Raw genomic sequence first — 23,111 nt, 5'->3', positions numbered from 1 at the left:
CGCAGGTACGCCTCTGTCTCTCTATCCGCCTTGCCCTAATGAATAGCAAAGCTCTGCATCTCACCCCACAAAAAACTTTAAGAGCGTCTCAATCAATCAAATTCCCTAAGGCAATCCTCCATTACTTTAATGTAAGATTTATCTCATATCTTAGGATGATACGTCCATCGGGGCAGAGCAGCAAGTACTTGAAAAAAGCTGAGCTTGACGTGCAAAGAGAAAGCATTAAGGTCTGAATTTATTCTAGGATTAAATTTATGTCTAGTTAAGAATAACTAACAAAAAAAATATCTATACTGGAGTAAGACTAATGGGATGCAAAGAAAAACATAGAGACGTATTGGTATGAGTGGCATAATCTCCATATATCAACTAGGGCGTATGATTTGATTATATGTTTGAGAGCTAATCTTGCTTTCTTCACACGTCATTTAACAGGCACAGCCAAGGCTGACTAATCAAAATGGAACACAGCAAAATTGGTTCAGGCCAGTAATGTAATTCCTTGAGTAAAATATTAAATATTGCTGGGTCATCTATGTTCGAGGCGTAGACCGTACAAACTATAAATATGATCAGAGCCTTTTAAATATTAGCAAAAAGCCAGCTGCCAGCATTACCAGTCTTTACCTCAGTCACGGCCTAGTCAACCCCCCATGAAAGCAGGGCGAGACCGCGTTAGAGAGTTATAACAGATGCTGCTAAAATCTTATAACCAAGGGCTTAAAGGACTCTTGTAAAGTGAGATGTATCTCCTGAAGACAGAGAATTTGTGCTCTGAGCATGCCAAGCTCTTCTTAAATGTATTTGACTTTCTTTGGACCTCTCAACCCATTGACCTTCCAGGTAAGCACATGTAAACCCTGGTTTTCCCCTCGCACAGAATATCCATATTCATCGACATTTTACATATAACAACCTGCATCTTATAATACTATGAAGTTTTCAAAGCTAGGGCAGACCTTCTTGTATTCCTCTTTATGCAATTCAAGCAGGTCATACAGGGTTGATAGATATGAAGTAGTTACATCCCCAACATTTAAGCGAGCTCCAGCATTGCTCTGAGAGTAACAAATGCCACATTTTGCCTAGGCGATATGAAGAGAGGCCGGGGGGGGGGGGGAGGGGGGAGGGGGGAGTAATATCTTGGGGCTACATTCCACGTGGCCCTGGGAGCGCAGTGTCAGCATGGCAGGACCCAGAGTGTTAGGAGGGGTTAATTCAATGCCTTCTGCGTCCTAGAGAAGCTCATCTTCATCCTTGGATCCTCTTGCACTGGATCTGCCTGTCATTTGCACATTAATCTGACTGAGGGTGAGGAATTCCCCTAGCCCTTAGCCTTTGTCTCTTGCTCAGAATTGTCATACACGTGCTTAGGTGGGTTATGACCTTCTTTAAATCTCATGCCAGCCTTTACCCCAATCTTAACAGTCAAGGCTTCGCTTCCAGACTCAAAATCCAACTCTGATCTGTGTTAGATATGTACCACCACCGTCCTCAAATAGGTCAGACAAAGAGAGGAAAGCCTCTCCAGATTCTCCTATGTCTCATGAAGGTAGGGTCCTGCCAAATTGTTTCCAAGGACAGATGGAGAATCCCTGGGGGAGTTGAGGTTGGACTATCCTGCACATTAATTAAAAGAGCAGGCCTGCCAGAACTGACAGGATTGCTGTCTGAGCAGGTTACTGTAACCACTGTAACTTTCACCAGTTTGTCATTGGACGGAGAGGGTCTGGGAAATGTATTCTATCCAGACAAAGGATTGTGTGGGGAGACATTCACCCCCCTGCCCTGCCAAGTGCTTTGCAAGACTCAATTCCCTTTTCAATGCTGAAAAATAATCAGTCATTTTTTTCTGTGCAGGGGTACAGCGGAATTAGTACGCTCAGGGTGATTTATAAGCAGCACAAGCAAAGAAGCCGTTAGAGTCTGTCCCGAGTTATACTGACATCATCTGCTGCTCCTGACTCCGATGGCAATAGACCCTCCAACCCAGCAGGCTCGAAAGCACTCTTTCCTATTGCTGCAGCAGAGTCTGTTGAGGCACTGGACTTCCTGTAAGCAGATCCAACTGCTCAAGCTGTTTAGGAACTTGGGATCCCTTCTCTCTTATGGAGCTTTGGCTGTTCTATCAAAAGCTGCCTCTAGGGTGGCATCCATGGTGGACCCACGTCTCCCTTAGGCACAGGTGCCAGATATCAAGCATGGGCGCACCACAGAACAACCTCCCCTGAAATCATAGGAGGATGCCAGACCAGAAAACAGAGGAAGCCTGCGCTATGGAAGGACCCAGAGTGCGGGAGTAGGCTGGGAGCAAAAACCCATGAAGTGCTGAGTGAATGCCGCTGAAGCCACACCAACAGTCAGGAATTCCCACGTAAGTAGCATATTTTCTAAACACACAGGCCACTGGATGCCGAACACGGCCCCAAGCAGTACAGAGACAGCCGCCAGCTTCCATGGCACCTTGCGTTTAAAAATAAACAGGAATTCAAGGGACTTGAAACAGGGAGGGACAGTAAAAGCTACATGTACAGGCCAGTGAGCTTGAGCATGTATAGCCAAGAGTGGGCTGGGAAGATGGACTTGAAGGAAGGGGGGCAGCTAACTCAACTATCTAGAAGAGACTGTAGGGGATGGTTCAGGAAATTGAAAAGTCCCTTTCCACAGCCACCTGCTGAACAAATGGCTCAAAATGTCTGAGATGAAGTACACAAATTAGAAGCCTGTCTGCTTCTACCTCAAGGGCACTCTGAAAAAAACTATTGGAAATTGATATATATTTATCAGTAAGAGCATATTTAACAATAAAATCACATTAATCCAATCGTTATCCCAAAAAGATGTAAAACATTGCATGGCTTGATGACTGATGAGGAAAGCGTGCATGGCACATGAAAAAGGGAGGCTCTATTTTGCCCTTGGATGTTAACTTAGGTGTTATGTACAGCAACTTGACCCTTCCTCATTACAAACCAATACAGAAACAAACTGTCTGTGTGAGGAAACATAAATACAAAACTGGAAGAGGTAACACAAACCCACGTTATCCACAGAGGAGCCTCTCTGCACCAGAATCACAAGGAAAGAGCAAGATTGATGCAAAGAGCTAGTAGTTGAGTATGGAATCACACTGAGGGCCATGGATGTCACTGAATCCGAGTGAATAGCTTTTTCACTCAGAATGTGTCAGACACAATTGTGTCAAGCCTCAATATCTAAAACATTTAGGGCCTGATTACAAGTATAGGTGCTATTTATTGCACCTGATAAATAATGATACCACAAGGTAGTTTATTTATCGGGTTCGCTGAATAGCACCCATTTCAAGCTTCTGAGGGATAATATGCACATTTTGGTGATTAACGCAGCACAATCAACATGGCATGGTAAATACCCAACACATTTCCCCCATCACATTTCAGCAGGCTTGACCTGCTGGAAATTAAAGAAAGGGTGAGGTATTTAACGCGTCCGATAATTATTGGCTATGTTAAATAACTTGTCATTTCGACCCATGCACAAAAGGGGCTTACACACGGGTCAAATACAATGACCCGCTCTTAATCAGGCCATAAGTGTATTAAGTCAAGTATCAAGGACATCAGTAGAAATAAGACCAATAGGCTCAGGGAAAGGAGAAAACAAGTATTGAAAATGCAATAGGTCTCGCCTTTGATTAAGTTAAGGCCATTTGTTTTGCTAATGGTATTGTATAGCAAAGCAAATGGCTTTAACTTAATCAAAGGCGAGACCTATTGCATTTGTAATGCTATTTTTTTATTTGCGAGTTGTTCCGCCTGCATGCATGGTACCTTCCAAACCCAGCCGTATTCCTCAGAGAGTTGGTGAAGCGGCTGCCGTCATTCCTTCTCATGAGGAGGAAAGTGGCTTGCTGGTGACTACAGTGCACCGACAGGAGTATGGTAGTAAGAAGCGGAAAATAATCTGTCAAATTATGTGCCCTGTTGTAAAAGATTTTTACCCCAGAGATGTTTTTTTTACAAGAATGCCATTACAGTGCAGCGCCAAGCACTGATGGAACGCACACAGGCACAGCGCCAAGCACTCATGGTAATAACACACCTTCGTGTTAATTGCAAAGTGATGCAAAGTTTTATATTTACAAGTTTTCATTCAATCCTTATCTTGGATACTTTGCAATAATGAAACGCCGAGCTTAGCAGTTCCATGGCCTGCATCTGTGTTACTCAAGATAAAACGTATAGAACGCAGGCATTGAAAACAGTTTATCTTTCCATATGTACTCTCGAGATGTGCTGCAATCTCTCCAACTTTTATCTCTTCAATAAAGAACTAATGCTGTAGTCTGATTGTACCAAGCTTCAATGTGCTCATGCATGTAAACGCCGTCATGCACAAAGGTGCGCTGGCTATATGTGTAGTGTGAATGTTTAACCTGCTGTATTGCACTGCAAGCATGGGGAATAAAGGAGGGCTTATATCTAGGCAGTAGAAGAAACCTACAAAGAGAACTTAATTTCCCATCAACCATCTGCACAGAAAGGGACGTAACTGGATTTCCGATCATCCATTGTACAGGAAGTGACATAACTGGTTTCCGTTTCCCACCCATGGCACCCTACACTCCTCCTCTTTCCCACGAACTACTTAATGGCAGCTACAAAACGGATGATGAAAGGATGCGTGCAGCAGGCACAGCTGCGCCTATCTGCACCTGCACCGTGTCCAGCACCAGGGACCCTGGTTCTGTCCCAAGCCCCGCTACCGTGCTGCACTCCTCTGTGCTTTCAGGCCTGGCTGCCGCTCACCGCACTGATGCCACACTGCACCACACAACGTTGAACGAGAGTTCACATGTGTCTCCTGTAAGTTCTTATGATCAACCACTCCTACCCCAACAGCATCCAGCAGCCCACTTGCCAATAGCTCAAACTCACGAAATGCGAGACCTATTGCATTGCAAATGCATGTTTTTTCAATTATGGGAATTACAGGAAATTAAAGAGAAGAACTTTTTAATTAAAAAGTTGTCAAGAAAAATACAATTTACTCATCACAAATTTGTTTGTAGAGCCCCAAGAGATACAGTGGAGCAGATCTGCCACAGAGTACAATAACACAAGCATTTGCAATGTAATTGGTCTCCCATTAGTGAAAGTTGGAGTTAAAGGTGTTGTAAATGACAATGTCTTTTGTTTATGGAGTGGATGTATGCAGTGTGGAGTTTAATTATATGGATTGGATTGAACTTGTTAGTTGTGGAATTGTGTGGGGTGGAATAGTGTGTGTGTGTATTTGTGTAGTGGAATTATGTGGATAGTAATTATGTGGTATTAAATTAGCTGGAATTATGTAGAATGGGATTGAGTGTTATGGAGTGAAAATATATGTATTGGTATGTGGTCTTGTGGTGTGTAGTGGAATTTAATTATGTGGTGAGCTGTTGAACTGTGTGACATGATGTTGAAATTTGAGGTGTGGATTGGATGCATTTATTATGTAAGTGTGTTGATTTGAATTATGTGGTTTGTTGTTGAATTATGTGGTGCACAATGGAAATGTGTGGAGCTGAATTGCGTGTCTTGGAACTGTGTGGTATTCTGAGTGAAATTATGCTGATGGGAATTATGTGGCACAGTGTGGAGTGTATTTGTATGGATGGTTGCTATGTGGCATAGTGGTTTTATGTGGGATTTATTTATCTGGTATTTAGTAGAGTGTAATTAGGTGGCAATGATTAATGTGCACGTATGTGCAAAGGCTATATCGAATGTACTTTATTATCCGTTATAAATAACGGTAAAAACAGCTGCAGGAGGACTGTCAAAATGATATGTGTGTGCAGGGCCTGTTTTAGCTTTCGTAAGTTGTTGGATGCAAAGATCCTGCCAGAAAGAGTACTTAAATGAAGGGTTTCAGGTGATATTACAATTTGGATGCAGCACGTTAAACCATCCCTTGCCCATGACTTGGAAAATAAATAACTTTTTAAACATAATTTAGGTGGGGAACGCAGATTTAATGAATAAAGCTTCAGCAGCATTTCAAATGTTTAAAAATGCAAACTATAAACATGTTTCTTGAAATAGGATTAGAACTCAGACATACAAAGTGCACAGTAATCTAAATACAAAGTCTTGATTTGCTAGTGTGCTGGGTTTATGACACTGCCCTGGTGACATTACATGTGAAGTCTAATAGCTCACTGTAGGATGGTGGAGTAGCAGACACAGCCATAAATCTCAGCAGGGAGCTCATTTATGCAAAAGAGCCACCTAGCGAAGCAAAGAGGCCCAGCTCGGCAGGCACTTATGTGAGAAAAAAAATAGCTGTTGTGTGTGAAAAGTGTGGCAGAGCAGAAAGAATACAGAGGAGCAGGTCAGCATGCCAGGTCCGTCATGTGGGGGAAGTGCATGAAGCAGAGAGGCACACTGGCTAGAGAGCCATAAAAGCACAGATGTGGGGGAAGAGCAACAGAAGGGAGACCTCTGAAACAGCCCTGCGCTGTGCATCGGGGTTGAAATAACGCCAATTAAGTCATTTTCCCCTCATTCCAGCACAAAGATGAGAAACATTGAGCAATAAATCTTACAGGCTATAAATAAATTAATAGTGCGTTAAACACAAAACATGTACAACAAAAAGCACCCGTAAATGGCGCCTGAAAATAAAGTGACCACTGAATATTTTTATTTATGTAGCTAAAAGAAAGCACTGCTTTGTTACTTTGCACAAGCACAGTGGCACACAATAATAGGTGCAGACAGCAAATAAACAGCGTGCTGCTTGGTGAAATTTTGAAGAGTGCTTCATGTTTGCAGTTAACCTCGAGGCAAACGCTTTCGAGGAATACGAACCGCTGCAGTGCTGGGGCCTAGGTGCCCTCGGTTAGGCTCGGTCGGGGGCACACACACGAGTGCACCATTAAAGACCCCGGCAGGGAGGTAGCAGGGGGGGCAGCGAGGATCTGCAGCATGCAGCTGAAGTGCTCCCTGGAGCAAAGTGCAGGTGCAGTAACCTGAAAAGTTTGAGGAAGAGCGGCTACTTGCGTAGGCACACAAGAGGTTTTTCGTGCAGGTGGCGCCGGGAGAGACGCCTGAGGAGCCGGCCCAAGTACTAGGAGATTAAAAAGAAGTGGCAAAGCAGGCCGCCCATGCGCAGAATTTTTGCTCTACTGCTCTAAGTAACAAGATGAAAACAAATGTAAAACCATGATGGAGTAGCGTTTATTGCAGTTTTATATAGCGCAAACTCCACACAAAGATATTGGATCACTGTGCATGAGCACCGGTTAAATTACACAAGATCACATTCATGTTTTGAGGCACGGGGAGAAGTGATGTGCCCAGAATCACAGGATTTTGAGCACGCAGAGATTCAATCATGGTTCTCAAATTCCAAATTCTGCCGTTCTGGTTGTAAAGCCACAGTCAACCCTGCAGTTGGACAGACATGGAAATTAAGACGCACAGCGCCATTAAACGGAGCCTTGCTGGTGGTCGTGTACAACAACTTGTAGTTTGCTGCTTCCGTCATTGCATACAGATATATAATACTGATACAGCAAGTAACATTACACCTACAACAAGCCAGGGCTATTGGCTTTGCCAATGGTTGTTGTTTGTGTAAGATAAATCAGCAACAACTACAGCTTCCTTGTATATAACATTGAAAATGCTTCCGTTCTGAAATGATGAGACTGAAAGAACTATAATGAGTCTCCTTGAAGTTACCTCAAAAGCAGTGACGAGTGGCACTGCTGCAGTGGTAAGATTTATTTTTCACCCCAAGGGCAACAAGCGCGTTCGATCGTTATTGCAACACATTACACGAATGGGGAAAAAAGTGCCTAGCTTATAATTAAAGGAGTGTGTGTACTGCCGCCAGTAAAAGATCCAGTCCCGGTGGGCGGGGCCAAAAGTGGACAGGGCGGCAACAAGGAGGGACCAAAAAGCCTTCTTAAGAACAGAATGCCAGCGTTTAGCCTAAGCTATGACGCGAGCCAATGGGAAGAGGGGGCGGGGCTTCAAGACCCCTTCCTCAACCGTATTGATTTCAAGAAGCTCTCGAATGCCGAGAGCAGCGCATGCGCGCTGCTATCGCTAACCGAGACCTAAAAATGTACAAAATAACAAAACGTTCTTTTGCGGTACACAAAACTGAAAAGATAACAGTGATCTTACAAAAAGGCACACATCCCAAAACATTACAGGAAAGCCAATCTGGATTTCAGAGGGACTTCCTTGATTGTCTCTAAGAAAAGAGTGAGAGAGTATGTGTGTGAGAGAGAGAGACAGACAGAGAGAGAGAGAGAGACAGACTGAGAGTGTGTTTAAAAGCAAAAAAATAATACAGTTTCTGAAAGTCCCAGGACCAAGACACTATCAGGTAGTTGACTGGGTAGTATGAACAGATTATGTAGGACAGAACATTATTAAAGCAATGTTATATAAATTACCAATCAAGAAAAGAAGAGCATGTTTTCTTTACTGTGTTTTGGATTAAAATATAATTTACCAAACAAGGCAAGCAAAGACCACACTTCAATCATGCACAAAATGAATCCTAACAACTAGCAAGACAAATACAATTTATTTCAGATCATACCTCTTTTCTCTGAAACTTCTCTTTACACTTGTAAGTGAAATTCTCCCTTCCTGTGGTTCGGAAACGTTGGTACTTGGCTTGAATGTACATGCCCTTCTGCACTAAGCCTGATTTGTAGTGTGGCTGAAATCGGCCTTCAGTAAAAACGCGCTGTAAAGATAATAAAGGGATAAAAAACATTTTTAATTTAATGAATAACAGTGTTATTAGAGTAGCAAATGCATTTCCCTCCTTAATACCGTGACAGTAGCTTGCAGAAAGTTCAGCACTTTCACTGTTAATCTCCAATCACCTTAACAACGAGCGTCAATTTTAACTTCAACCCCGATTAGTAATCGAAGCCAAAGACTACCGGGTTAATACCACTAAATATCATAACACACTGAACAACAAATACAGATCGTGCATTGCTTACTGCGTTTTGACCAGTTATATATGGGATAAAGTGCCCCCTGTAGCACATTATAAGGAAATTGCAAGTTACCGAGGACTTCCATGACGATATATAGGAGAGAGGCCAAAGGCAGTTTCTTCATAAAGTTATAGAATTCTGAGGTGACTTGCAATATCCTTAATCATGTACTGTAGAGGATATTTCATCCCATAAAATGCGTGGTCATACTATTACCTTAACCACAAAACACTTAATTTGTTGGTGCATAGCTCTATCATATGAAAGAGAGAACATGTTCGCAAATATGATGAATAAAAATAGAATAGCTATTATAAAATTGAACACATCAAAAAAGCTGTTAGATATTTGTTGCAAAAAGATATTAGAATCAGTTTAATACAAGCCAGAAAAACTGCAGTAACTCAGAATGTGTAGAAACATGCAGCAATATTCTAACTTTCTACAATTACCAAAGGAGAGCAACAAATAAATATGTTGCCATAAATATCTCCTTTCTGCTTGTGAATGTAAGCTAGAACAAGCATTAGGTTTCGCCTATGGGATTAATAAATTAAGAGGTGTGGAAGCAGTGTAGGAGTGCAGGGATAATGGTGCGAGTGCTCTCTGTGCTTGGTGAGTAATGCATGATGGTCCCCTGCACCAGAAAGACCAGATCGGGCGGCCGCTCCTTCTTCGCGGCCAGAACCTGGAACGCCCTTCCGCTCCACGTCAGACAGACAACATCGCTCTCCATCTTCGCGAGAAACCTCAAGACCTGGCTCTTCGACGGACCCCCTCCTTGATGGACTGGAACCTGCACCTCCCCCCCTCCAGCGCCTTGAGACCCTTACGGGTGAGTAGCCACGCTTAACAAACACCTGATTGATTGAATATTGATAAGTGTTCTTAATGCTTCTAAAATCCCTGAACATTGGGCTGAATTCAGCAAAATAAAATAATTGTACACTCATGTCATAATTTTGTTAGGAAAACCATTACTTTTGGGTGATTAGTCACACTCTATAAATTCAAGTTGACTGATTGATCGAGAGGGGAAGCCGAACACAGAGAAAGACACATTTTTATGTATCCCAGTGCAGCATTTTTAACAAGCCTTATCAGATTATGCTATGAATAATTCTATATTAATTTCCCTAAGTTATTTCGGTCTGTATTTCTATGTTGGGCCTGGGGAAAGGTGTCTCATAATAATTTCTAATAGCATTGTCTGTTTCATTTTGTTTGCCCGAAGATCAATCGTGGACCTGTGACAAAAAACTTTTGCCAAAGCTAAAACTCTGTTTTTTTCTTGCAGAGAGACGCCAAAAATCAAAGATTCAGGAAAATAAGTCAGAGGCTGTCCAATACGAAATGGCACATTGACAGGCTGAAAATCAAGCCAGACATAATGTGCACATGATCTTGACTGGTAGTGTCCCATGTTGATGTTCCTTCCACAAAAAAATGTCATGGGTGTGTGTACTGATATTAAAGCAAATGTTCTAGAAAAAAACAAAAGTCTTGTGGAATGTTTTAACCACAGCAGTATCATTCACATGTTTCTAATTTAATCACAAAGGAGTTCCCCTTTGCACATCCTCAGTTTACTTTTCTAGGCAGATCCAACTCTCAGTTCCAGTTGTTAAATATGTTGTGACTCTTTTCTTAGGAACACTGTTACACAAGTTCTACCAGACATCATGAGCTTAATTTAGAAACAAACCACTTAGGCCCAGTCCTGTTTGTGCCTAAAATGGGATTACACATTGGCCACAAACTGCAGGAGTAAATGGAGCACGAGACTGTGCGCAAATCAGAATGGGGAATAATATTTAATATCCTTGCTTAAGCAGATTGCAGTACATTTGCTGGTGGAATGCGATTTTCCTGCCTCATAAAACTATTATTACCACCATCAAAAAGCTAGTGGTAATTATGAAGGTATAAGTGCACAAAAGAGCACATTAAGGTCTATTTTTCTTTGCAAAGCATTAAATAAAAGTTTTAAGTTCAGTTTTACAGCAATGATCTAATTGGTTTTAAGATCCCCATCAATCAAAAACAGTCGGCGGCTGCAGAAAGTTTGTGCAATCTAATGAGACATGGTTCATAGAAAACCACCTAGGAGCAACATCCGTTCGTTTGTAATGGCACGTTGCCCTACAGTTAAAAAATCAAACTTGTTGCGAGAAAACAAAGAACGAGCGTAACAGATGTGTGTGAATACGTACGAATGTCTCTAAGTGCTTAATCTTCGTCTAATGTTTGTGTGATACTTCCAAAGTAGATCTGCGATAAACGTCGACCTTCAATTTTTGTTTCTGTTCATTAATGTTAATAACTACGCTTTAAATTATTTAACTTGTACTTACTTGACAGGTGGCAGCAATCCACATTTGACACCAAGAGCATTTTCAGCGAACACTAAGAGTTCAGTGACTTTGCATTGCATCGTCCATTAGCTTTTATAACGAGCTGCATACATTGAATGTATGCATGATTTAGGACACTTAGGGCGCGATGTAGGTAAAACCGAAATACCGAGTCCTTAATGGCAAATTTTACCAATTCGCTATTAAGGACTCGCAAAATTGAATGTAGGTAGGAATCGCTAAAATATTAGTGATTCCTTAAGATTCCTTAATAACGAATCCCAAATTGAGATTAGCTAATAAGGAATACATACCCATTCATTCCTACGAGCTAGGAGGCCCATAGGAATGAATGGGAATATATTCACTATTAGTGATTCGGTATTAAAGAATGACAAATAGTGGGCGCTTATCAAGGGGGCCAGGGTGTCAAAAGGACACCCTGTTGCACCCCTGAAATGTGCATGTGTGCACATGTGGCGCACATACATGCCCTAAGGGCATAAATGTGTGCCACATGGCACTTTAAAAAAAGCAAAAAAGTGATTTTTTAAAGGAAATCATTAATTACCACCAACTTGAAGTTGGTGGTAATTAGCGATTCCTTAAGGCTAAAGTGCACTTACTTTTGTGCTACTTACATTGCATTTAAGGAATCGCAATTCCCAATTCCTTAAATGCAAGAGCAAAATAATGAATCACAATTTTGCGATTCCTTATTTTGCTAGTAGGCTAGTAGTAGTACATTGCTCGCAGCCAATTAGCAATCGGTAACGCCGGAATTCTGTTAATTTCAGCGTTACCGATCGCTATTTGGCCACCTACATCTGGCCCTCAGTGTACACTTACACCGATTAGCAGAAGTTCAGTCGAGAAGGTTTTGTGACTAACCCGACCCACATAGTGCCACGTTAAAACACTAGTTGCTATCAGAAAGGTGATATTCAATTGCCAATTTCAATGGCACCAGTTGATGAATCTTAATGAAATTTTCCCTTAAAAAACGGCCTGGTACTTCAGGTGCTGTCTGGAAAGTTTCGGGGTGGTTCGTCAAGTGGAGTCAAAGAATAAAGGGGGTCCCAAAACTAGTTTTTCCCATGTTAATTCCCATAGGACCTTTGAACAAGCCTGCAGCCCAAACCACTGGACAGAATTCCACCAATTTTGTCAGGAACCTAGATCTTGGTACGCAGATCGTGTTTTTGTGATTTGGCGTAAATCCATTCAGTAGTTTGAGAGATATTAAGTGAGAAAAAACATTTGTATACCCGGGGACACAGATCTACCTGCTAATTATCAGCAAATCTGGAGGTGAAAGGAAGGCCCTGATTGGCTGACCGCAGTTTGAAAGATATCAGGTATCCTGGCTACAGAGGGCACATAGAGGAATCACTGAGGGACCCTTATGACCCTAAAGTAGATTTTTTTTCATCACTACAATTTAGTATCCGTAGATCCTCTGCAAACTTTGGCCCCAGCAGAAAAAAACCCATTGAAATTCACTGATAAAACCAAAGGTTACGGGATCGTTATAGTTACGCTGACTTTTTATCCATACAAAACCATAAAAATTCAGTAGTTATCGTTATATTTCTAGTTATACTTATCTGAAGAAACTATAACTCATGCTATTAAGTAACTTAAGAAAATGACACAGTGGTGGACAGAATGCGGAACAAATGAAAACATTCACCCCTAGTCAAAAGATCTGGGTTAAATCCATAGTTCTTTTCCTCACCATGCCAACCCAGCTATATGTAAATCAGTCTTGACTCTGCTCCTCATGGGAACGGTCTAGCCTTTACTGTCAAACCAGGTCCTCCCTGGACCAGAAACAAGCATCTTGGGACCAGTTGCGGGGTTTCACCCCTCATCAGCCAGGCTAGTCTGAATCCAGTGGCACAGGGAGCCCAGGACACATGTCTTCCCCTACCCGGCGCACTTAGAGCGAGAAAGAAAAAGACACAGTCGAGAAGGTTTTGTGACTAACCCGACCCACATAGTGCCACGTTAAAACACTAGTTGCTATCAGAAAGGTGATATTCAATTGCCAATTTCAATGGCACCAGTTGATGAATCTTAATGAAATTTTCCCTTAAAAAACGGCCTGGTACTTCAGGTGCTGTCTGGAAAGTTTCGGGGTGGTTCGTCAAGTGGAGTCAAAGAATAAAGGGGGTCCCAAAACTAGTTTTTCCCATGTTAATTCCCATAGGACCTTTGAACAAGCCTGCAGCCCAAACCACTGGACAGAATTCCACCAATTTTGTCAGGAACCTAGATCTTGGTACGCAGATCGTGTTTTTGTGATTTGGCGTAAATCCATTCAGTAGTTTGAGAGATATTAAGTGAGAAAAAACATTTGTATACCCGGGGACACAGATCTACCTGCTAATTATCAGCAAATCTGGAGGTGAAAGGAAGGCCCTGATTGGCTGACCGCAGTTTGAAAGATATCAGGTATCCTGGCTACAGAGGGCACATAGAGGAATCACTGAGGGACCCTTATGACCCTAAAGTAGATTTTTTTTCATCACTACAATTTAGTATCCGTAGATCCTCTGCAAACTTTGGCCCCAGCAGAAAAAAACCCATTGAAATTCACTGATAAAACCAAAGGTTACGGGATCGTTATAGTTACGCTGACTTTTTATCCATACAAAACCATAAAAATTCAGTAGTTATCGTTATATTTCTAGTTATACTTATCTGAAGAAACTATAACTCATGCTATTAAGTAACTTAAGAAAATGACACAGTGGTGGACAGAATGCGGAACAAATGAAAACATTCACCCCTAGTCAAAAGATCTGGGTTAAATCCATAGTTCTTTTCCTCACCATGCCAACCCAGCTATATGTAAATCAGTCTTGACTCTGCTCCTCATGGGAACGGTCTAGCCTTTACTGTCAAACCAGGTCCTCCCTGGACCAGAAACAAGCATCTTGGGACCAGTTGCGGGGTTTCACCCCTCATCAGCCAGGCTAGTCTGAATCCAGTGGCACAGGGAGCCCAGGACACATGTCTTCCCCTACCCGGCGCACTTAGAGCGAGAAAGAAAAAGACACACAAGTTCTCACTGCTCCACTGGATTCTAGTTCAGCATTACGTCCATCATTTGTTCCTTTTGCTTTTGTCGCCCTAAGTGGCAACGGTATGCCAAGGCATGGGTTCCGTGCTCACTGCACCACTGGATTCAAGCTAGTCTGGCTGATGAGGGGTGATTCCTCAAAACTGGCCCCAGGATGCTGTTTTCCAGTCCAGGGAGGCCCTGGCAGCAGTTATTCGCACTTTGGTGGAAGTGACCAGCAGTGCCGGGAGTTTTCCTGGATATATATATATATTTTTTTTTAACCAATGAGATGTCACACTTGGTGAACTGGATTTCAAAGATTTATTACAGCTTTACAAATGCTCCACCAACACGTTTGTACCACTTGAGGGATTTGACCCAATTGACTAGAGACTGGTTTGTTGGAAATACATATACATACATAAAAAACAAAGATTAAATTGACGGTATAGTTAGCTGAATTTGCAGTGTGAACATTAATGTTTTGAACTAAATGAAAACACAAATTCACCAGTTATAGTTAGCAGCGCCAACTATAACTTGCGCCCCTGCAAGAAGCCTCTCGCTGAAGGCTTACGGGAGAAATGTGCCCCTCACCCAATCACAAGGCTCCATTTTTGATTTTACACTCTTGCTGGATTCCTGCAGGACTCTTGTGGGCACCAACTGCCAAAATATACAATTCTTTTTTACCCATAATATCCCAAAAATTACTGAACAGATTTACACCAAATCACACAAAGCACGATCTGCGGCTCAAGATCTAGCTTCCTGCCGAATTTTGTGCAATTCCGTTCCGCAGTTTTTCCTATAATGGTCTTCAAGAAGTCTATGGAAAATGCGTGGAGGTTTTACATTTTAAGACCCCCCTTTTTTTCTTGGCTCCCGCTTGATGGATCACCCTGACTCTGGTCCATTGGGGGTCCGTGAAAGGCCTAGGAACAATCCAGAAACCTCTCACCCACAAGGGATTTTTTTTATACCTGGTTAAGGTTCCCACTTTAAGTATCAAAGCATATGAAGATGAAAGTATATTTCACATACGGTTAGTCTTTGAATGATGCTGTACTGTCTGCTCTGACCTGTTACATGCAAGGCATTTTTCTGATCTTTCTGAACCTTTTCTGCGCTTTGATTAAATCAGGCGACAGCTGAGGGCAAAAGTGCTGGTAGATTGTTTGATTAATATAGGTCTGCATAGGGCCTATCTTCCAGCTCAGAATCTAATCAGAAATTGCATCCTCCACCCCCCTGTGACCTACCAACCAAAAGAAATTTAACACTTCGACAGGAGATGGTGGACCTGGGGACCTCCATGATTGACTGACAGAACAGTTTGCTTCATACTCCCATAAATAGTGCCAGGGACCATTTAATGTGGGGGAGAGTTTAGTTCATAGCAGTGACTCCTCATCTATCGTCCCCCTTCATACTCTTATTACACCACTGGCTATAGATGTCACATCCTCCACCAAAACCAGACCCCTTATGAAATATTTGTCGCGGAACATAGCGGGTATGAGAATCAAGCTGTGGGACCCATCCTGGGGGAATTTCATTGACAAATTTTACCTCTGTATCTTCCAGGAAAACTGGTTGTGTGATTCATTGAGAGATGTGGCTATACAACATATCACATACCTGCCATTCCAGCGAGGAGGGGCCGCCCATCTGGTGGCCTCCTTATATGGGTTAAATTGGCTCTAGACACCAAAATATCTGTTCTTCCATATATCTCACATGGCATTTTGGGTTTACCTATTACCAGGGCTGACTCTCGCACCTTTTTCATATATAACGTTTATAATTGGGTGGCTGGACCAGGGGGAGAGACACAGGCATTACGTGATTTATCCTTACATAGAGCAACCTTTGACCGGCATGACTTCAACATGACATATGAACCAATGGCTGTGGCTCCCTGTCAGCGAGGAAAATAAAGTATGGGGGATCTCTACACTTAACACCAAACCAGTGAGGGTTGGTCACGTTCTGATTACCAGCTTATGCCAGTCACTCTATCTTATGGCGTGAGGGCATGTAATGGCCGCACACTCTCGGAACCGCAAGCTGCCCATACCTTTAATTGACTGGGTCACACAAGTAGAATTGACTATTGGCTAATTTATTTGCATTTAGTATGCAACTTAGCAGATTTGAGCAGGGAAGATATTGATCATATCACCCTCCATTGTTCTTTAAAAGATTTGCTTGACCTTAGGGTGACCATTTTGGTTTTGTTAAACACAAACCTGGTCCCCTCCAGTGATAAGCAGAGAATCAAATGGGAGAAAGAAGTAGGGAATATAGGCACTAGAGACCACATGACTAAAGCCCTTAGGGATGCCTCTCTGGAATTACAAAACGTAGTTATAGCGCATCCTAGGGTTGAAATATGGCAGACTAACATTGTAAAGATCAACAAGTACCTTTTAATGTTGCTATGGGAGTGCTTTGTTTACCAAAATGGTGTTACAGGGCCTTCTCTAAAGTTTGAGTGTACTTGGTATAACAAAGCCTGCAATGATAAGAAAGATGAGCAATGTCCCCCTTGCCTAAGGGGATTCCAACATGACACGAGCAAAAGAGGAAAGAAAATAAGCTGGTCTATGTAAGAGCAGGCAAGGACTGGGAAATTATTGTATGGGACAATCTATTTGAAGCTGCCCCCCTTAATGACAGCAGGAAATTCTGGAAGGTGACAGACCATGGTGACCAACGACCAGTTAAGCTCATGGCAGGTTCTATCTCACCAGAGATATGGCACTCCTGTTTCCTGAACTTTTACAACAAGGGCTCCAAATGAGATAAAACACCTGCACCAGAGGTATCGGATTTAGTTCACCCTGAGCTCCTTAAGTTGGAACTCACCAAGACCGTTACAGCTATAGCAAGGGGTTAGACGTCTGGGCCAGATGGCATCCCAGGTGACCTCTTTCTAGCAGATATTGATGGCTGAGCAACTTATTTTAACATGTTATTCAATTCTATCCACCAAGGGGCCTCCATTCCCTATAGCTGGAAGGCAGCCAAAATTGTACAGATCCATAAGGAGGGATCACAGGACTCCCCCTTACATTTTTAAATTACTGGCGGATCAGTTTGATCGATGTTGCCCACAAGGTCTTTGCAAGGCAAATTCTTGGGAATCTGGAAGGCTGGATTGAGGATCACCATGCATTATCCCCTTTGCAGGCAGGTTTCCGAAAAGGGATCAGCACAACAGACCAGGTTTTTAGGTTCCTACTGATATATTGGGAGACAGTTTTCCTCCAAAAAGTGCACCTAAGGTCTTTGTAGACATGAAGTCTGCATTCAACCTTGTTCCACAAGGTAAGTTGTGGGAGGCCCTTAAAGCTAAAGGGGTCCTACATGACCTTTTGTACATGCTGATTCGTTTACATGAAAATATATATGCCCAAGTTAGATGCGGAAGGGGTGGGGGAACTTACCGAATGCATATCTATTCAAAATGGAGTGCATCAGGGATGTGTCCTCGCCCCCACCCTATTTTCTTTATATTTAAATGATGTGATGCTTGCTTAGAGGAGGTCCAAAATGATGCCCCCGCCTAGCTGGTCGTAAGATTCCCCTTTTACTATTCGCTGATGATACTCTTTTAATATATAAGACCCTGAGTGGTCCTCAGCACCTAGTGGACAAGTTTGAGGCCTTTTGCAATGAGCAAGGGTTGATTATCAACCACTCCAATACCAAAGTTATGGTTATTAGCCCACATAATTCTTTAGGGGCATGGTAGCTCTGGAAGGTAGACCTCTAGAAAGAGTGTAGGAGTTTATTTACTTGGGGATCATGTTAACCAAGTCAATGTCTTGGAAGGCCGAGGTAGAGAGAAGTTGAGAGAAGCAGTCTGAATCTTACTCAGCCGCTATTTTAAGATTATATTGGGCGCACGAGCCAGGATGATATCACCCGCTTTGAAGGTGTACAGAGCCAAGGCAGAGGGTAGTACATTTTATGGGGCCGAATTTTGGGGCAATTCCAACTTTGCCCAGTTGGGGATGCAAAAGAATAACCAATTTACCAAAAAATACACCATTAATTCCAATTGTGCACAAGACTCTCAAAGTTAAGCTCAGACCACTCTTATTCTGGCAAAGGCTTAAATATTCACCTGAACTGGAGGTTTATTACAGCTCCTTAAAGGAAATAGTCTCTTATGACACCTTTGGCAAAATTAAATGGCTATCTAATATTAAACATCTCCTATCCAGACTTGGTCTGCGTGAATTTTGATCTTCTTGCCACTCAGTGAAACATCTATCTCAGGTCTCTCTTAAGAAACCTTTTTGGAAGTATATCTATGCTGATGAAATCAAAAATGTCACAAGAGGTCTCTTGTTGATAATTCTTTTGATTTTAAGATTGATATAAGTTTTGAGCCCTTTTTAGATCATATTTTCCAATCACCTGCTAGGAGAAAACATCTTAAATTTCGATATGGCACTTTACCCTTACTGCCACTCTTAGCGAAATGGAATCCTGTCCCCTACTTGAGTATCATGTGTCCAACCTGTCAGCAGGACAAGGAATACCTGTCTCATTTTCTTTTCTTTTATCTCAATATGTAAACAAATGGGGTGCAGAGAGCACCAGGATGCTTTACGGCTGTTGCGCACAGAATCCAAACAGTCTATTATCTGTGCTGTCTAAATACCTTTATTGGAGTTGGTGTATTAGAGACAATGAAATGGCCTGAGTCTTCCTATTTAAAACCTGCTTAGGCCATTTTAATATATGTAATGTTGATAACTGTCATCAATAAAAAGAGTTATAAAAAATCCCAAAAAATCTGCTTAGGCCAGAGCTCGGACCTCTAATGGATATGTTCGACTATAACACAAAAGTCCTTTACCTAGTTTGTTTTTTACTGGAGTGTCTTCTCTCCTTCTTGACTCAGGGTTGGTCTGCTCTTTGTGATAGTTATGTCTGTAGATATGGCCCTTTTTCAGCTCAACCTTGAGATTAACTATTTTAGTATATATTTTCATATATCTGTTTTATGAAGCTGAACTTGTGATATAGGATAGAATGGCAGTTAAAGGCTGTATGTGTTTTTTACTGGATTTTGAAATGTATTTATTATATGTATATCTGTCTATGTGTCATTTACTTTTATGGTTGAAAAAATACTGAGTAAAGTAAAATGAAATAATGAATCACACCAAAACTTTTCAGGAAGGACCTGAGGTTGATGAATTTTTTTTTAAAGTTCCGGGGAGATTAGTCAAACACGGCCAAAGTTATTAGCAAACCCAAAAACCGCTCCAGCTATGGAGAAGCAGACCTAGTTATAACTACCTACTGGACACCGCAAGTAGGTAATATACATATCTATCTATCTTTCTATCTATCTATCTATCTATCTATCTATCTATCTATCTATCTATCTATCTATCTATCTATCTATCTATCTATCTATCTATCTATCTATCTATCTATCTATCTATCTATCTATCTATCTATCTATCTATCTATCTTTATTTTCACTGAAAAAAACAAAAGTTAAAGTAACGCTATAGTTAGATGAAATTGTCAGCTACAACATTAACGTCTTGAACGAAAAAAAGTTTTACAAAATTAACACTGAAATTCACCTAACGTGCACCCCTGCCATGCTCTGCTTATGGCCTCACATAGGACATCACTCCTGATGTTTTATGACATAATTAATGACATCACTGATGACATCATCCAATGATTTAGTAAACACCTCGGGACCCCCCACCTTGGATCTTCAGCAGGCGATGCCTACATGTACACTGACTAATTTTGATCCTCTAACCTGCGGGGAGGTTCTAGCACTATTAGGCTCCATAAAGTCCGGGGCCGCTTCCGATCCATGTCCTCCTCATATCATCCACCTGATAGCGGACAGGATTGGCCCAAGTCTTACGACCCTAATCAATCAGATTCTAGCTGTAGGTACCTATCCAGTCACCTGGAAATCAGCATGTGTCAAACCCCTTCTTAAGAAGGCCTCCCTGGACCCCACAGAACCCAAAATTTATCGCCCCATCTCTGGCCTCCCTTTGATGGCCAAAGTCATTGAGAAGGCCATTAACCAAAGTCTGATGGGTTACCTGGACACGAACGCCCTGCTTGACAGATCCCAGCACGGCTTCCGGCCCAGGCACTCTACAGAGTCTGCCCTAATAACGGCAGCCGAAGGAATTCGGACGACAGTAGACGAAGGAGGACGAGCTATTCTCGTCCTCCTGGACTTGTCTGCTGCGTTCGATACCGTGAACCATCTGGTGCTGATTCAGCGCCTCAGGGAGGTCGGGATTGCAGGCCGAGCCTTGACTCTGCTTTCTTCTTTTTTGGAAGACAGAAAGCAATGCTTAAATTGGGCCGGTTTACACTCTGACAGTTTTGCCCTGCCTTGCGGTGTCCCCCAAGGCTCGGCTCTTTCCCCGACCCTTTTTAATATCTACGTTAGACCTCTGGCTAATTTGGTCAGGAAGCATGGCTTCATGCTGGTATCCTATGCTGATGATTCTCAGCTTGTGATATCAGCTGTTGAGGATCCTGACCGAATAGCGGCCAAATTCCACGCCTGTCTCTCTGATGTGATGAAGTGGATGCACCTGAGTTTTTTGAAAATAAATACGGAGAAGACAGAAGTGATGGAATTTGGGAAAGGCCCCTCAGTCTGGAGCTCTCTTTGGTGGCCATCGGCGGCAGGGAAATGCCCCCTCCCGGTCACCAAGGTCAGGAATCTGGGGGTGATGTTTGACCAAAAGCTAAACATGTCAGCTCAGGTCAACAGCCTAACGTCCTCCTGTTTCTTTTTGCTTAAAACTTTGCGGAAGATCCTTCCCTATATACCACTGTCGCTAAAAAAACAGTGATGGCTGCACTTTTCATGTCCAGATTGGACTATTGCAACGCCATGTTTCTGGGCATTGACAAGTTTCAGGTCAGAAAGCTTCAATCTTTTCAGAATGCCGCGGTTCGGGTAATTCTCAACTTACCCAGGGGTTGTTCCACCTCAGTGGGTAGGAACTCCCTACACTGGCTACCGGTTCAACAAAGAATTGAATTTAAAGCACTCTGTCTGGTGCATCGGGCCCGTTTCGGCGGGGGCGCGAATGATGGGACCAACAGGTTTCTACCTTACATTCCGTCCTGTGCCTTGCGGTCGGCCAATCTTGGCCTTATTTGTATTCCCAGACACAAACTTGCTAGATGGGGCGGCCGCTCTTTCGCCGTCTGTGCAGCCAGACTGTGGAACCAACTGCCTGTGGAGCTGCGACTCCAACCGGGCTATGCCCTCTTCAGAAAAATGCTCAAATACCGCCTATTCCAGGCTCAACCCTAGTTCACTTTCCTGCTAATCACACACACCACAGCGCCAAGACACCTTCTGGTATACGAGCGCTTTACAAGCCTTTTTATACTTATACTTGTTAGTTTGTTTTATAGTGTACAAAGTAGCGGGTAACTACCATATTACCTTTTTACCAAATTGTGTACATCCTGTGCCCAGCTAATGGGTATAAGTATTTACAAAGCACATGTGCTCCTAATGCATCATAGGTGTGTAGAGGTATTGAACACATTATAAATCTTTGTATTGAAGAGTAACTCTTGGTGCAGGTGACAGCATGTTCACCCCAAGTTTTTGGGAACTAGAAAACGTTTTCAACAGGGCAAAGATTCTACATACTATACATACATACGTATTGTAAGAAGCCTTGAGTTATTATCCAAAATCGTCTCAGCAAGACAATTTCTACTGAACATGGAAGACTGTGTGCACTGGGTACTGACTTATGTACATGTGTTTGTTTTGCTTTATAAGAATGCCTAAGGTGAACCTTTCTTCACAGTCTGAAGACTGAAGGTAGTATGATATTTAGCACCTTCAGACCTCAGTTATTTGAAGTGAATAGTCGATCTTTGGACAAGTTCTGTACACTGTGCTTAGTAGATACTTTTTAATACTCAGTGGTGTATACTTCTTGTGAGAGTTTCACTGTCTGAAAACAGTGTGGTACAAAGTAAACTCTCTCCATAGAGTAAACACTGTTAAGAGTACCCACTTCTATACTCCTATCCACTTCATTTCTCAATGTAGGGTCAGTGACTGTCAGGGGTTTGATGCAGGTAATGAGAGTTCGTAATAAGACATTGGTATGTAACAGGGATTGAGTATCTCGAGGAACTTGGTCTTCCCCGAACAGTTGTTTATAGATTGAACATCATGTGCAGGATAAGTTACCATTTCATCTGTGGTTCATAGTCAACATGACCTCGGCTAAAAATGAAGTGAATGATATAGGGTCAATGTTATAAAAAACACAAGCTTGCTTTACTCATGTGGGTTGTATGTGTGGTAGTAGTAAAGACGCTTCACATTATTCTGAGCTTTTTTGCACTCTCTTTCATAGCTCTAATCGTATAACCATTTCAAGAGCAATGTGTACAAAAGAAGCTTGGATGATGTCATCAATGATGATATTTGAGTTGTCATCAGTGATGTCATAGAACAAGTAATGAGTGATGTCATATGTGAGGTCATAAGCATAAAAGAGGGCATGTGACCCCCTTCACTGAGCCTTTTTTCAGGCTCTGAGACCCCATTCTCTGGGCACAAATCAGTTAATATGGAAAAGAGGGCATGCAGCCCCCCTCTGTGAGCCTCGTTGATGCCCCG

General features: G+C 42.3%; 1 protein-coding gene across 3 annotated transcripts in view; it reads right to left on the bottom strand.

The window, feature by feature from the left end:
- BCLAF3 (BCLAF1 and THRAP3 family member 3) overlaps window positions 1–23,111 on the bottom strand; it is a 604,159-nt gene that overhangs the window by 103,625 nt on the left and 477,423 nt on the right. For all 3 annotated transcript variants that reach the window (XM_085622512.1, XM_085622513.1, XM_085622514.1), the window contains exon 12: window positions 8,593–8,742. In XM_085622512.1, coding sequence (XP_085478638.1) covers window positions 8,593–8,742 — 150 coding nt within the window. The remainder of the gene's footprint in view (window positions 1–8,592; window positions 8,743–23,111) is intronic.

The sequence above is a fragment of the Triturus cristatus genome, chromosome 8 (genome assembly GCF_964204655.1).
Source record: "Triturus cristatus chromosome 8, aTriCri1.1, whole genome shotgun sequence".
Classification (NCBI taxonomy): domain Eukaryota; kingdom Metazoa; phylum Chordata; class Amphibia; order Caudata; family Salamandridae; genus Triturus; species Triturus cristatus.
The sequence above is the reverse complement of the archived record's forward strand: the minus strand, read 5'-3'. Positions and strand labels throughout refer to the sequence as shown.